The 17,385-nt window shown below is 45.4% G+C and overlaps 1 protein-coding gene across 1 annotated transcript in view; it reads right to left on the bottom strand.

Moving 5' to 3' along the window:
• The window catches only part of LOC147122609 (insulin-like growth factor-binding protein 7), a 32,456-nt gene extending 15,555 nt beyond the window's left edge, over positions 1-16,901 (bottom strand). The window contains exon 1 of the mRNA XM_086007629.1: positions 15,844-16,901. Coding sequence (XP_085863755.1) covers positions 15,844-16,285 — 442 coding nt within the window. The 5' untranslated portion in view covers positions 16,286-16,901. The remainder of the gene's footprint in view (positions 1-15,843) is intronic.
• Between the last annotated feature and the right edge of the window lie 484 nt (positions 16,902-17,385).

Raw genomic sequence — 17,385 nt, 5'->3', positions numbered from 1 at the left:
AATGAATGGCCCCATCATTTTGCAGGCTCGGCTACGAGCAAATTAGGTGGACTATCAAATTTGTTAAAGTACCACTAAGAATAAAGATTAAACTTTTGAGCCATGTACCAAGGTGACGAGTGTTAACTTAAAACAGGAATATTGTAAATCATAAGGAAGACTCGGAGCCTGAAGGAGGTGAAATTGGTATGCACTGCGGCCATTTTTCTGGCGTAAAACTGGTGGAAAGTATACCAATTTAGCAGTGGGACAGGCATGCGCAATCTGCTCAGCGTTGGACACACTGCTAAATTCGTGTGTCCTGGACTCCCAGGTAAACACTTAAAACAGGCATTAAATATGTAAGTTAGGGATCCAACGCCTGGTGAAGGGCACCTCGCTTAAACTTAATCACCGATGAGTGGGGCAGGCATAATTTTTTTTAATTTTTTTTAAATGTTCCGGTAGAATGACCCCAGACCAAAATCTGCCCCTTAATGTCATTGGTCCAGGCAGGTATGCCCAAGCCTTTTCTCTTTGTGGGCTACATAGGTGTGCAACATGAAAGCCTTAGGAGTCACGTATAAAGTTTAAATCCACCTTCCTATCAGTTTTCATGTAACTAGGCCTTGGCATTCAGGATTTATCCAGCGAGCTGCAGCAGTACTAAAAACAGCCCTTTCCAAGCCTCTCGGTCCACGAAATTCAAAGAAGACAAACCCGCAAATGGAGTCAACAGTGCGAAAACTATGCAGCAAAATAATCCAGCCACAGTGAAAACATTTATTCATAATGGAATGAAATATTCACCATAGAATGTTTCAGCAACGTCAGCAAAACCTTTGAGAGAATAATCTGTGCATTCGGCTGTGGTTATCATTAATCCAGCGCTTAACAGAGCCGTACAAGAACCAATGGTTAAAAGTCGTTTCTACTGATAGATCAGTCTCAGCAAAAAATTAATAGAGTGCAACCATTAAACCGAACTAGCTTGACATGTCACTGCACGCGGGCTGTTAATAAGATTAGACGTGCTGCTGCATAGTTTTTAGGTGAATTATAGAATAGTTTGAGTAATGCAACACAAAACTAACACTGATCCATTGCAAATGAGCACAGCTATGTTGCTCTGTCTTGATTTATTGCAGGGACTCTTATGCTAATTTTAAAATGATCAAAGTATTATGCTAAATTTCAAAATATTTTGATTTTAAATACATTTTAGTCACATTTGATAGAGTTGATATAACTTTTAACCAAAGTGATCATTCAAATATATCAATGACTTCTCTTTTTAAAAAAAAAAATCATTCTTGGGATATGGGAGTTGCTAGCAAGGCCAGCATTTATTGGCTATCCCTAGCTGCCCTTGAGACGGTGGTGGTGAGTCGCCTTCTTAAACCGCTGCAGTCCCATGTGGTGAAGGTACTCCCACAGTGCTGTTAGGTAGGGAGTTCCAGGATTTTGATCCAGCGTCGATGAAGGATTGGCGATATATTTCCAAGTCAGGATGGTGTGTGACTTGGAGGGGAACTTGGAGGTGGCGGTGTTCCCGTGCGCCTGGAATCCTTGTCGTTCGAGGTGGTAGAGGTCTCAGATTTGGGAGGTGCTGTCAAAGACGCCTTGACAAGTTGCTGTAGTGCATCCTGTTGATAATACACGCTGTAGACCGTGGTGGAGGGAGTGAATGTTTAAAGTGGTGGATGGGTTGCCACTCAAGCGGACTGCTTTATCCCAGATGGTGTCGAGCTTCTTGACCCTTGTTGCAGCTGCACCCATCAAGGCAAGTGGAGAGTATTCAATCACATTCCTGACTTGTGTCTTGTAGATGGTGGAAAGGCTTTGGGAAGTCAGGAGGTGAACCACTTGGCGTAGAATACCCAGCCTCTGATCTAGTTGCCACAGCATTTAGGTGGCTGGTCCAGTTGTATTTCTGATTAATGGTGACCCCCAGGATGTTGACGGTGGGGAGATTCAGTGATGGTAATGCTAATGAATGTTAAGGGGTGGTGGTATGGTATGGTATGGCAGCTGTAGCTACTATGACCGGAAAGCCCTGCAGCGGGTAGTCAAAACTGCCCAACGCATTACCGGCACCCGGCTACCGACCATAGAGCACATATACCAGAAACGCTGTTTACGAAGGTCACGGTCCATCATCAAAGACCCTACCCACCCCAGCCACAGTCTGTTCGCCCTCCTGCCATCTGGGAGATGCTACAGATGCAATCGCACCCGTACGACCAGATTTAGGAACAGCTGCTTTCCCAGGGCTGTCATCCTACTGAACTCCACAAATAAACTCTAAAGCCTGCACATCTGTCAATGCACTTTATTATGGTTATGTTTATGTATTACAAGCCAAATGTATGTTGAATGGTTAAATGTCTTAATCTAAATGTACACTCTTGGGAGCCGCAAGTCTACATTTCGTTGTACTGCACTTGTGCACTAACAATGACAATAAAAGTTGATTTGATTTGATTTGATTTGATTTGATTAGACATTTTCTTGTTGGAGATGTTCATTGCTTGGCACTTGTGTGGCGCAAATGTTACTTGGCACTTTTCTGCCCAAGCCTGGATGTTGTCCAGGTCTTGCTGCATGCGGGCATGGACTGCTTCGTTATCTGACGAGTTGCAAATGGAACTGAACACTGTGCAATCATCAGCGAATAACCCCTTCTGACCTTTTGATGGTGGGAAGGTCATTGATGAAGCAGCTGAAGACAATTGGGCCTAGAACGCTGCCCTGAAGAACTCCTGCAGCGATGTCCTGGGACTGAGATGATAAGCCTCCAACAACCACAACTATCTTCCTTTGTGCTGGGTACTGGCCATTGGAGAGTTTTCCCCCTTTATTCCCACTGACTTCAGTTTTACTAGGGCTCCTTGCTGCCACACTTGGTCGAATGCTGCCTTGACGTCAAGGGGGGTCACTCTCACCTCACCTCAGGAATTCAGCTCTGGAATACTGCCAAAGTACATCTTGTACTGTGTGAGTGCATGACTGCGCTTGTGGAAACCCAACCTTGAATAAATATTTTGCAGAGTTGAACTGCTGAACATAAGTACAATATTTAACTGGAAGGACTGCTAGGAGCACAATAATGTTGCAACAGGAAAAGGCATACTTCTGCTTTTTACTAAATAACACCCCCTTCACAAACTCTACTTTTGAAAGATATTACTTTAACAATTTCTAATGGAGAGGATTTTAAAACATTTTCTGCACAATTTTCCCCCCTCTTCTACTGCGGGGGTGTACGCTACCATTAGTCCCACTCTCTCTCCACTCTCCCAAATGGCCATTACTGAGCAGTGACAGTGAGTGTCACACCAAGTCCTAACCTGTCCATCCACTGCTTCAAATGTTTATCCACCTTTCCCTTAAAAGATGCATCAGTCTCTGCCTTAACCACTCCCTATGGCAATGCTTGCGATGCTCCAACAACCCGGTGTTACCTGACATACGCTTCTGTGCACTTCCTCCAGGGGGCGTTGGATAATGATCAGAAACAGCCAACCTGGCTGATCTTCCCTTCACTCACCAAGGTTGCTGGAGCCAATTGTAGCACCCCTCCAGATGCCACATATGTGATCAGCTAAATCAGCACAAACCAGAGATCAAACTGTGGGGGCGCTATAACTGGGACTTTTCTGGTGTGTGTGTGCACGTGTCAGCTAATCACTGGATAAACTCTCTCAGCCATCAGGGAACCCTCAAAGAATAGTGTAACGCACATTTCCTGGACTTTAATGCAGTTGCATTACTAACTCAAACAACACCAGATAACATGACATTTTCCACTGGAGAATTTTCTTCATTCATTCTCAGGATGTGGGCACCACTGGGATTAATTCATCATCCCTAGTTGTCCTGGGCCGCCTTCTTGAACTGTTGCAACCCAAATGCTGATTCTTTGTGGCCATTTGTTACAACTGAGTGGCTTGCTAGGCCACTTCCGAGGGCAGTTAAGAGTCAACCATATTGGAGCAGGACTGCAGTCACATATAGGCCAGATTATGTAAGGACAACAGATTTCCTTCCCAAAAGGACAGTGAATGGAATCATAGAATGGTTACAGCACAGAAGGCAGCCATTCGGCCCGTCGAGCCTGTGCCAGCTCTCTGCAAGAGCACTTCAGCTCGTCCCACTCCCCCACCCTTTCCCCGTAGCCCCGCAAAAAATGTTCCTTCAGGTACTTCTCCAATTCCCTTTTGAAAGCCACGATTGAGTCTGCCTCCACCACCCTTTCAGGCAGTGCATTCCAGATCCTAACCACTCGCTGCGGTAAAAAGTTTCTCCTCATATCGCCTTTGGTTCTTCTGCCAATCACCTTAAATCTGTGTCCTCTGGTTCTCGACCCTTCTGCCAATGGGAACAGTTTCTCTCCATCTACTCTGTCTAGACCCATCATGATTTTGAACACCTCTATCAAATCTCCTCTCAACCTTCTCTGCTCTAAGGAGAACAACCCCAGCTTCTCCAGTCTATCCACATAACTGAAGTCCCTCATCCCTGGAATCATTCTTGTAAATCTTTTCTGCACCCTCTCTAAAGGGCTTCACATCCTTACTAAAGTGCGGTGCCCAGAATTGGACACAATACTCCAGTTGAGGCTGAACCAGTGTTTTATAAAGATTCATCATAGCTTCCTTGCTTTTGTACTCTATGCCTCTATTTATGTAGCCTGGGATCCTGTATGCTTTTCCAATCGCTTTCTCAACCTGCCCTGCCACCTTCAACGATTTGTGCACATACACCCCCAGGTCTCCCTACTCACACACCCACCCCCCCACTAGAATTGTACCCCCTAGTTTATATTGATCACATTTCCATGGTCAAATTTTACTGATACCAGCTTTTCATTTCCAGATTTTTAAAAAAAACTGAATTAAAAGTCTCAGATTTGATTCTGAGATTTGAACTGACATGGCAAAGCATTCGATGCTCCAACCAGCCTCTATGTAAAATAAACTCTCCTAATCACTCTCCTCACTCATTTAATGCCAATTTTAAATTGATGACCCCTTGTCACGGACTTCACAACCAGAGGAAATAGTATTTCCCTATTCTCACTATCAAAACCTTTCATCATTTTAAAATGTCTATTAAGCCTTCATTTAGTCTTCTCTGCTCCCGTAGGAATAGCACCAACATCTTAACTCTTCCCTCATAACTACAATTGCCTACCCCCAGCATCATCCTGGTGAATCTATGCTCAATGCTCTTTATGGCTTTAATATCTTTTCTATAAAGGTGGTGCCCAAAACTGCACAGTGTTTTAACTGAAGCCTAACCATTACCTTGCACAAACTTACCATTACCTTTTTAATCTTGTATTTTATGTCCCATCTATAAAATAAAACGATGTGGGCCTTTTTATGGCTTTTTCTACCTACACTCATACTTTCAGGGAATTACATATTTGCACCTCTATGCTCCTTCAGACCCTTCCGCGGGTTCCCATGTCTTGTTTTTTGTCTCATAATGCATTACATCACACTTCTCCACATCAACTTGCACCTGCTACCATTCTGCCCATTCCACTAACCGAGGTCCTCCTCACTATTTGTTCATCCCCCTACTTTTGTGTCATCAGCAAATTTTGATGTTGTGCTCCCTATGCACAAATCAGCTAGAAAGACTGAGCCCTGTTAGACCACACCTGGAGCACTGTGTTCAGTTCTGGGCACCACACCTTGAGAAGGATGTATTGGCCTTGGAAGGAGTGCAGCGTAGATTTACCAGAATGATACCTGGACTACAAGGGTTAAATTACGAGGAGAGATTACACAGACTAGGGTTGTATTCCCTGGAATTTAGAAGGTTAAGGGGTGATTTGATCAAAGTTTTCAAGATAGTAAGAGGAACTGATAGGGTAGATAGAAACTATTTCCGCTGGTTGGGGAGTCTAGGACTAAGGGGACATAGCCTAAAAGTTAGAGCCAGACCTTTCAGGAGTTAAGTTAGGAAACACTTCTACATGCAAAAGGTGGTAGAAGTTTGGAACTCTCTTCCGCAAACGGCAACTGATGCTAGGTCAACTGTTCATCTTAAATCTGAGATTGATAGATCTTTGTCATAGAGTCATAGAGTCATAGTCATAGAGTAATACAGCACGGATAGAGGCCCTTCGGCCCATCGTGTCCATGCCGGCCATCAAGCCCTGTCTAATCTAATCCCATATTCCAGCATTTGGCCCGTAGCCTTGTATGCTATGGCATTTCAAATGCTCATCCAAAGGTATTAAGGGATATGGGGCAAAGGTGGGCATATGGTGTTAGGTCACAGATCAGCCATGATCTCATTGAATGGCAGAACAGGCTCGAGGGGCTGAATGGCCTACTACTGTTCCTATGTTCCTAATAAAACTGACAAAAGGTCATCGACTTGAAACGTTAACCATACATTTCTCGTTGCACATCTGCTGAGTGTTCACAGCATTTTCTATTTTTATTTCAGATTTCCAGCCTCTGCAAGATCTTACTTCTTAACCATAGACTTTCTAACAATGAAACATACTGTTGCTATGCTTCAGGTAAATACAGGAAGAAAAGAATTGGATGAACAAAGGTTGTTTTTTTCTGCCTAACTGGACATAAATATAGATTCACAACAGAGGCTAGATTAAGTTCCGTACAGAATGGGATAAAATGTGCTTGAATTTGGAATGTTAAGCTTATTACAAACAAGAAGACATGAATCAGTTTAGTACAAAAAAATCTTTCATTAACTGATTCTGTACGTTTTATAAAAACACAATGGACCCTAAAACCCGGCAGCCTTTGATCCTAGTGTAAATATTGGGGATCCGCCCACCAATGATCTCTAGTGCTGACCCTACTAAAGTTTGTGAGGTCAAAGGGAGGTTACTTCTTTTAAATGTCAATGATAGGTATTAGTGATGCATCTTGAGGTTGAAAAATCTTCAGGAATTCCCCAAATTTGCAGGGCTCTTGGCCGCAGTTCAGGCCCCACGTCTGCTGTTGGATGGGCTGGTATGCTAGGTCCCACTCAGTGTACTGGCTCCAATGCTCTTGCACCCATTCCTCGCTGCTAGCTTTGTTTGGTCTGCCTTTCACAAGGCCCCACTGAAACTACCAAGGAAGGGCAGGAACCCTTCCCTGGCATAATTCACAACCCTTTGGTCGCACTCCTGTCAGATATGGTGGGAGGACAGCGGAAGGGCCATAGAATTTCCGCCTCGTGTGCTTATATAGTAATATACTGACTATTAAAAACCACAATGGCACCAAGATTGGTTGAGCATTTCTTCAATTTTTAACAACAAGGTAAAATAAAGGTGCTGGAAGAATGTATTTGTGAATTCCTATTTGCTATGACTGTGCTGTCATGACCCACTCCCAGGATGATAAGCAAGCAATCATGAATCACTTTGCAACAGCTTGCCTGCAATCTGGCATGAGTATCAGAATTAAAAAGACATTTCTTTTCCAACCAGCCCCAGGCAAGGATTATACTCCACCTATCATCACTATCGTTGATCACACACTTCAAGTTGTGGATCGATTTACCTACCTGGGTAGCTCTGTGTCTAGAGAGGTACATATTAATACAGGTGTCAGCCTTGGCTCAGTGCTAGCACTCTCGCCTGAGTCAGAAGGTTGTGGGTTCAAGCCCCACTCCATAAACTGGGCCGACATATCAATGCAGTACTGAAGGGGTGCTGCACTGTCAGAGGATGCAGTCTTTCGCATGAGATGTTAAATCGAGGCCCTGTATACCCTTTCAGGTGGATGTAAAAGATCCCATGGCACTTTTTGAAAAAGAGCAGGGATTTCTCCCTGGTGTCCTGACCAACATTTATCCTTCAATCAACATCACTAAAACAGATTATCTGGTCATTATCACATTGCTGTTTGTGGGACCTTGCTGTGCGCAAATTGGCTGCCATGATTCCTGCATTACAACAGTGACTACAGTTCAAAAAGTACTTCACTGGCCGTAAAACACATTGAGATGTCCCGAGGTTGTGAATGATGCTATATAAATGCAAGTCTTTCTTTCGTTCGGGCACTTGAGAAGCACACCATTGTCTTTGGTCCCCGCCACAAACTCCGTTCCCTGACTACCATTTCCATCCCTGGCAACGGTCTTAAGCTGAACCAGACTGTTCGCAACCTAGGTGTTGCATTTGACCCCGAGATAAGTTGCTGACCACATATCCACTCCATCACCAAGACTGCCTACTTTCACCTCCGTAAGATCGCTTGACTCCGACCCTGCCTCAGCTCACCTGCTGCTGAAACCCTCATCCATGCCTTTGTTGCCTCGAGACTTGACTATTCCAATGCTCTCCTGGCCCGCCTCCCAACTTCCACCCTCCATAAACTTGTGCTCATCTGAAACACTGCTGCCCGTATCTTAACTCGCTCCAAATCTCATTCACCCATCACCCCTGTGCTTACTGACCTTCACTGGCTCCCGGTCCGACAATGCCTCAATTTTAAAATCCTCATCCTTGTTTTCAAATCCTTCCATGGCCTCGCCCCCTCCCTATCTCTGTAGCCTCCTCCAGCCCTACAAGCCTTAAGAGATCTCTGCGCTCTTCCAATTCTGGCCTCTTGTGGATCCCCGATTTTAATCACTCCACCATTGGCGGCCATGCTTTCAGCTACAGGAAACTTTGTTATATCCGGCACCGACGGGACGGAGCTGTTGCCGATCTATCAAAACTGCTGGACATACAAAGTTAATGTTGAAGCATACGGAGGTTTTCATCTCCGTATCTGACAACAAACACTGTTGCTTAGCAACAGCTTCAAACAGTCGGCCCGTACCTTGGAAGCGTCTCTGTAGCTTAGCAACAGCTTCAGAGAGACTTTCCAAAGCCTGACTGTTGGAAAAAAAAGCCACGAGAAGAAAAACAACCTAACAGAACGGCTCCTGATTTCTGCCGGTAGATCGAGGTTTCCGGACATACAACCTCCGGATAAACCAAAGTCTCCTGTACCTTGGCTCCAAGCGCTGGAATTCCCTCCCTAAACCTCTCCGCCTCTCTACCTCTCTCTCCTCTTTTAAGATGCTCCTTAAAACCTACCTCTTTGACCAAGCTTTTGGTCATCTGTCCTGATATCTCTTTCTGTGGCTCGGCGTCAAAAATGTTTTTTATTGATATTGCTCTTGTTAAGCGCCTTGGGACATTTTACTATGTTGAATGCGCTATATAAATGTAAGTTGCTGTTGGTGACAACACCCACTGTGAATACGTAAAGTGGAGACCTCCTGACACCCTGCGGACACTGGCAGGATTTGCATTGATGGGGGCATCCCGGCGCTTATTTAAGACCAATGTGCTTGTATAGTGACCCTCACTATAAAAAATGGAATAGGCCCTAACATCAACCCACTGGGAACCTCCGCCACTGACTTTGCCGGATTAGCCAGGATCAGAGAGCGGTTCCTTTATCTGTTTGTGGTGGGCATCCACATTATAGGCACATCCCCATTATGGGCACATCTTGAGTGTCTGCCAATAGCAAGGGGGTAATGTAGCATTTGCAGCCTCTTGTTGGTGCCATCAGCATGAAGACATTTTCTGGGTACCTTGGCACCCTGTGCAAAGGGGCAGGGTCGCCCCACTAACATGCTACTTTTTCCTCCAGACCAAGACCTAAGCCTGGACCCTCAGATGGGCCTCATCTGCTAACCACCTGGCATACCAACCATCTGGCAGATCCCTGGCTAGAGCTGAGGATATTTCCAGCCCGAGAGCCTTTACTACCAGCCATGCAACCTCTGCCCCGGTGCAGGGGAGACCATGTTTGGGACAGACGCAAATTCACTGTGATACCATTTTAATTACACCTAGGGGAAATACACTGCAGATGAATAACTGAAGATACTGTAGTATTTCTTTAAGAGCACTGTTGCTTGGGGCTGCCATTAACAACATTATTACTTTGTCCAGAATTGCTAAAGTTTAAATGTCCCAGAGCAGTAAATTATGGCTTGTATAAATATTGAATAATAAAAGGCTTCTTATTCTGGGTTTTCTGAAGTCACTTTCGAAAACATTCCCAGCTCATAGAAATCATGATAGATGAGTCGATCAAGACCAGCCCCTAATTTCTTCGCATGCAATGAATTACATTCAAAAATGGACCTTGCACATACAGTTCTGAACTTGCACCAACTAACTGAATCACGTCAAGTATGAAAGTTCTTCAGTGCAATTAATATGGTACAGCTGCAGTCCTAGTAGGTATAATTATAGGATTCACAGCACAGAAAGAAGCTATTTGGCCCATCGTCCTGGGCCAGTGCTGGCTCTTCAACTCGAGTTATCCATTCATCTCCCGTACCCTTTCCCCATACCTGTTTATATTCTTCCTTTTGAAATATGCATCTGATTCCCTTTTAAATGAGTCTCTGTCTCAGTATACACTTGTGGGAAAGCATTCCCTATTCTAATAACCCTCTGTGTGAAAAATCTCTTCTAACCTCCCCCTTATTCTTTTTGTGATAATCCTGAGTAAATTCCTCTTTGTTTCCATTAATTGGTGAATCATTAACAATCTTTCACTAATTACTCTCAGTTTGCAAATTTTTTTAAAGTTCTAATTTTGAAATCGTCCACAAGAACGAACTTGCATTTCCATATTGCCTCATGTTGAATTTGTAGAAGACATTGTTCGCACTCTTGTTTCTGAATCACAATGTTGTGGGTTCAACCCTCACTACGGATTTGAGCATATAAATCCAGGCTGCGATTTCAACACGGTACTGAATTGTTAGAAGCGCTATTGTTTGATGAGACCATGAACTGTTCAGGTTGAGGCAAGAGATCCCATATAGCACTGTTTGAAGAGCAGATGATTGTCCTACCCAACATTCCTTCCTCAACCAAAAACAGATTATCTGTTCATTCATTTCACTCGCTATGCACAAATTGGTTGCCATGTTTGTCTACATAACAACAGTGACACTTCAAAAGTAATCCATTAGTTTTAAAGCTCTTTGGGAGGTTCTGATTCAGAAACAAGAGTGCGGCTAACTGAGTCAAATTACCCCTTAGTCTTCCGTGCTGCACCATAAATGCATCAAATTTTCCAAGCTTTACTTCATAACTATAATGTTTCATAACTATAGCCGCCTCACTACCTCTCTTTCCTCCTTTAAGACGCTCCTGAAAACCTACTTCTTTGACCAAGCTTTAGGTCACCTGCCCTAACATCTCCTTATGTGGCTCGGTGTCATCATTTTTATCTTTTAATACTCCTGTAAAGCACCGTGGGACGTTTTACTATGTTAAAGGCGCTATATAAATACAAGTTGTTGTTGTTGTTGATCCCTGATATAATTCCAGTAAATCTTTACTGTCCTCTTTCCAAGGCTCGAATATCCTTCCTAGAACAGGGTGCCTAGAACTGCAGAGAATCCTCCAACTGTAGCCTTAACAATGTCTTCTACAAATTCAAACTTTGGTTCCTTGTTTTTATATTCAATGCCCCTGTATATAAAACCCAGAATCATTTGACTTTTTGACAGCCTTTTCTACCTGCACTCCCACCTTTAAAGGTCCATGTATCTGCACTGCTAGATCTCTCTGTTAAGAATCTTATCATTTAGGGTATACAACCTTTCATTGTCCTTTTCCCTAAAATGTACAACTTCACATCTTCCCTGCATTAAACAGCAGCTGTCACCTATCTGCCCACTCCACTAACCAACTATGCATACCTGCATCTCCTGCATTCTTCCTCACAATTTGCCATGTCCCCTAATTTGGTATTGTCAGCAAACTTCAATATCATTGCTTTTGTGCTTATGTCCCATTCTATATAAAAGAAGTCATCGTTGAGCCAAAGGACCCTTTTAAAAACAGCAGTTAGCAATTTTTTGGGAACTTTAAATTAGGTAGACTAAAACATTGAAACCTTTTGCGAAAATATCCTAAACACCGTTGGCGGTGCAGACTGGGAAAACAGCCACCACTGTATCAGCCAGTGATTCTGTAATCCCACTGTTAATAAACATCAGTGCAAGTGGAAGTTTAAGAAATACATCATTGGAAATGAAGGTTTAATATACATCACCATAAGTGATTTAAACTACAGGAAACTCTTTTTTATCTGGCACCGACGGGACCGGCGTGGTGCCGGTTGATCAAAAAGTCCGGATTACAGAGAGGTATACTTACTAAGGTACAGAGCCCCGTACACGACCACAGATCCAGGTGTCCCTGTTGCATGGCAACGGGTGCAGGAACCCCAGTTACAGGGCCACAGATCCAGGTGTCCCTGTTGCATGGCAACGGGTGCAGGAACCCCGGTTACACGGCCACAGATCCAGGCGTCCCTGTTGCACGGCAACAGGTGCAGGAACCCCGGTTACACGGCCACAGATCCAGGCGTCCCTGTTGCATGGCAACAGGTGCAGGAACCCCGGTTACACAGCCACAGATCCAGGTGTCCCTGTTGCATGGCAACGGGTGCAGGAAACCCGGTTACACAGCCACAGATCCAGGCGTCCCTGTTGCATGGCAACAGGTGCAGGAACCCGGGTACACGATCCAGGTGTCCCTGTTGCATGGCAACAGGTGCAGGAACTTACACGCCACAGATCCAGCAACCCCGGTTACATGGCCACTAATATGAAATAAAACTTACCTAAACCTACTCCTGAATTTTGCCGGTTAAGAGAGTTTCCTGTAATATGGTAGGAAGGTGGGGAAAAGTCTAGGTCTGGGTAGCGAGCGAGAGTGGGATTAATAAAGTTATTGGATTGGAAGCAGAAAGCTTGCCTGAAATAAATAGCGAGAAAATACTATCAGAGGAGCAAAAAGAAACGGGCTACAAGATAGTAAGAGATACGGACCTCGAGTTTCCGCTAGGTTGTGCTGTTTTAGTTCGGCGCAATTCACACAAAGTTGGCCAAACCAGCGCAAAAGATCGCAGAATCTCAAGCGCGAATTACATCCAGCACAATCGCGTTTCCGCGATCGTTCGCGCTAGTTTTAAGAACATTGAGCGAGATGCTGACCCCGCCCACAAAACTGGCCCCACCCCGTGAATTAATCACCATTTAAAGTTTCCGCTATTGCGCCCGTTTACGGGCCTTCGAGGAACCTCTTAAAATTAAACTTTTTTTTTAAGGCACAAGGACACTAATAGGCACATTTTAAAAGCTTTTAAATATTATTTTTTTTATCAATTTACTAAAAAACTGACTATGTACACCAAAGTAACTAGCAATTGATTCTGCACAGTTCTTTTTAACTCATTTTCAGTTATTTAAAAATCGGGTTACTCACAGGTGATGGACTGGACACTGATTAAAAATGCTTATTTTTTTGCGATAAACCCATTTTCATCTGTATTAATAAAACTGCACCAGGTTACTACTCTTAAATATATCAAGGAATATTTTTTAATGCAAAAATGTGTTTTTTTCAATTTATATTCGAAAACGCTGCCCGATTGCGCTGGTTCAAGGAAGATTTTACGTTCGGCGATATGCGTTTGAGCGGAAACTTGAGTCAAAAAACACTTCTTAAAACTAGTGCAATTTGAGTGCTATTTGCGCCCAGATCACCGATTGCGCCCAAAGCAGAAACTCTTGGCCACAAACACTGTTGTAGATGGGGCAAGGATGCAAAACATTACATGAGAAAACCAGGAAAAAGAATAAGGGTTAATATTGTGGGGGGGGGGGCGCGGGGTAAATCGGCTGGCTGTCACACTGAACCAGGCAGGTCGGGTCTGGGAAGGGGGCGGGGGAGCTGATCCCAGAGGGGGTCGAGCATGGTCTGGCGACGCACTGCATTATTTTTGTGGAGCCAGAAGGAGCAGGAGTGCTGCTCCTGACCCTACAAGAATTGAGCCCCCCAAAATTCTGCGCCTTTTCTTGAGATTCTTTCAAATGCTCTAAAGGCCACTGGTTAGGCCGCTCACCAACTGGTACAATTGGGCTGAGTGTGTGTGGCATGCACAACTGGTGTAGGATCCCAATCTGTATAGTTAAGCAATCTCCCACCCAAACCAGGCAGCTCTGCTGCTCTCATATTTACAGGACTGCCTAGACATTGCATAAGGCAGGTCTTGGACATTTCTCCCTCTCTCTTCACCATCCTTCCCTCTTTCTCTCCCCTCCCTCTCACTTCACCTGTCCCTCCCTCCCTCTTCACCATTCCCTCCCTCTTTCTCTTCACCATTCCTTCCCTCTTTCTCTGCCCCAGCTCCCTCTTTCTCTCTCCCTCCCTCCTTCCTTCTCTCCCCTTTCCTTCCTTGCTCCTTTTCTCCCCCCTGCCTCCTTCTTTCCCTGTCTCTGCCCCTCTTTCTCTCTCCCCTTCTTTCTCTACCTTTCTCACCCCCCCTCTCCACTTCTCTCTTGCTCCCCTTCTCTCAATTTCTCTCCTCTCTTTCTCATCCTTCTCTCTCGCTCTCTCACTGCCTTCTTCCTCTCTTTCACTCCTCTTTCTCTCACTCCCCTTCTCACTCTCTCCCCTTCTCTCACTCACCCCTTCTCTCTTCCCCCTCTGCTTTTCCCTTTCTCCCCCACTCTCCCCTTCTCTCACTGTCACTCCCTCTCTCTTCTGTCTCTCTCCCCCCGCTCTTCTATCACAGTCTCTCTCTTACTGTACTCTCTCTCCCTCAACCCTTTCTCTTTTTCTCTCTCTCTTCCTGTTCTGTGTCAGTGTCAGCACTCTTGTCTCTGAGTCAGAAGATTGTGGGGTTCAAGTCCTACTTCAAGAGACTTAAACACAAAAATCTAGCTTGACACTAGAGTGCAGGGCTGAGGGAGTGCTGCACAGTCGGAGGTGCCATCTTTCGGACATTAAATCGAGGCTCTGTCTGTTCTCTCAGGTGGATGTAAAAGATCCTATGGCACTATTTTGAAGAAGAGCAGGGGAGTCATACCCAGTGTCTTATCCCTCAATGGACATCACTAAAACAGATTATCTGGTCATTATCACATTGCTGTTTGTGGGAGCTTGCTGTGTGCAATTTGGCTGCCGCATTTCGGACATTACAACAGTGACTACACTATTTTTCTTGCCTAAGTGGATAACTCACACTTTCCCACATTATACTCCATCTGCCAAATGTTTGCCTATTCATTAGTCTGTCTATATCCCTTTGCAGATTCTTTGTGTCCTCTTCACAACTTGCTTTTATATATAGAACAAAGTGTGGCCTGTTACACTGTTCCATAGTTACTGTTGCTTCATGCCATGCTTTCACACAACCTTACAACTCTTTTTTTGGCTTAGCACTCGTGTCCATAGCGTAGATCCCATGGCACTGTTCAAAGAACAGCAGGGAATTTTCTGGCTAACATTTATCCATCAACCAACACCACTAAAACTGTTTAATGAATTTAAGGTGTCAGCCATGGCTCAGTCATAGCACTCTTACCTCTGAACCAGAAGGTTGCGCGTTCAAGCCCCACGCCAGAAATTTGAGCACATGTTCCAGGCTGACACTCCAGTTGAGTACTGCACTGGCAGAGGTGCCGTCTTTTGGATGAGTCTTTAAAAGGAGGACCCCGTCTGCTCTCTCAGGTGGATGGGCTGTAAACGATCTCATTATGCTATTCAAAGAGGAGCAGGGTAGTTCTCCTCGTGTCCTGGCATACATTTATCCCTTAACCAACACCTAAGAAACAGATGATCTGGTCATTTTTCTCATTGCTGTTTGTGGGAGCTTGCTGTGCGCAAATTGGCTGCTGCTTTCCCACATTACAACAGTGACTACACTTCAGAAAGTACTTCATTGGCTGTAAAGCGCTTTGAGACGCCCGGTGGCCCTGAAAGGCGCTATATAAATGCAAGTCTTTCTTTTTCCTCTCTCTCTCACTCCAGGCTGAGGCGGTGTGGGTTTTTTTTTCTCTCACCTTTCTCACAGGCTCCTTTGCTCTTCCTGGTGACCGGACTCGCTCCCTGCTTCTCCGCCCGGTTGGCCGCGGCTCTCAGCTCACAGCCGTTGCGGTAGGTGACGCTGTCGCTGCCGCACACCTGCTCGGGGGACTTGCACTGGCAGAGCCCCGGGCTCCTCCGCTTGCTGCCCACTCGGACGCACTCGTAGCCCTGGGCACAGCGGCCGTACCTGGACTCGCGGCCGCCGCAAGGCTCTCCCTGGCCGGCGGCGCACACGGCGCAACAGCCGCACGGGTCGCTCAGTTCTCCGAGCGGACAGCCCCCGGAGGGCAGAGCCGGGCACTCGGGCAGCACGCAGGGAGGGCACTGAGCCGAGCCCGGCTTCTGCTTGGCAGCGGCCGGTAGGAGCAGCAGGAGGAGCCCACCGAGTAGCTGAACGCCCATCGTGACAGTTAACATCGCAAATAACTCGAGCCGAGAGGACCCGGGGCCCCTTATACAGCAACTCAGGCTCCACCCAAACTATCCTCTCATTCACACAAACTAAACTGAAGTCCCATTGACACAGACTAAACTAACCTCCCATTCACACAAACGAAATTAAACTAAACTCCAAATCACACAAACTAAACTAAACTCCCATTGACACAGACTACACTAAACTCCCACTCACACAAACTAAACTAAACTCCAAATCACACAAACTAAACAAAACTCCCATTGACACAGACTACACTAAACTCCCACTCACACAAACTAAACTAAACACCCACTCACACAAACTAAACTAAACACCCACTCACACAAACTAAACTAAACTACCATTCACACAAACTAAGTTAAACTAAACTCCAATTCACACAAACTAAGTTAAACTAAACTCCCATTCACACAAACTTAAATTAAACTAAACTACCATTCACACAAACTAAACTAAACTCCAATTCACACAAACTAAACTAAACTCCAATTCACACAAACTAAACTAAACTACCATTCACACAAGGTAAACTAAAGTCCCATTGACACAAACTAAATTAAACTCAAATTGACACAAGCTAAGCTAAACTCTGAGGGCTAGATTTTCAGTATAGACAGTTTTGGGGCGCTAAGCTTAGCGCCCGCAGTTATCGCCCGCCCCAAAGTAGCGCCCTGTTGCCGGAAATTCAGTGGCTTTGCCCTAAGAGGTTGGTGGAGCGCTAAAAGAGGCGTTCCATTAGTATCTTTAGGCGCTAAGCCGGCGGTGGAGAGCGCAACACCCGAGCTCGGGCGCAGCGCACGGCAGACACTCTGGTGCCAGTGAGCTCTTAAAGGGGAAGGGTGGAGGAGGAGGAGGAGGAGGAGGAGGAGGAGGAGGAGGAGGAGGAGGAGGAGGAGGAGGAGGAGGAGGAGGAGGAGGAGGAGGAGGAGGAGGAGGAGGAGGAGGAGGAGGAGGAGGAGGAGGAGGAGGAGGAGGAGGAGGAGGAGGAGGAGGAGGAGGAGGAGGAGGAGGAGGAGGAGGAGGAGGAGGAGGAGGAGGAGGAGGAGGAGGAGGAGGAGGAGGAGGAGGAGGAGGAGGA

This window comes from Somniosus microcephalus, chromosome 2 (genome assembly GCF_052327205.1).
Source record: "Somniosus microcephalus isolate GS21.2 chromosome 2, FLI_Smic_1.0, whole genome shotgun sequence".
Lineage (NCBI taxonomy): Eukaryota > Metazoa > Chordata > Chondrichthyes > Squaliformes > Somniosidae > Somniosus > Somniosus microcephalus.
The sequence above is the reverse complement of the archived record's forward strand: the minus strand, read 5'-3'. Positions and strand labels throughout refer to the sequence as shown.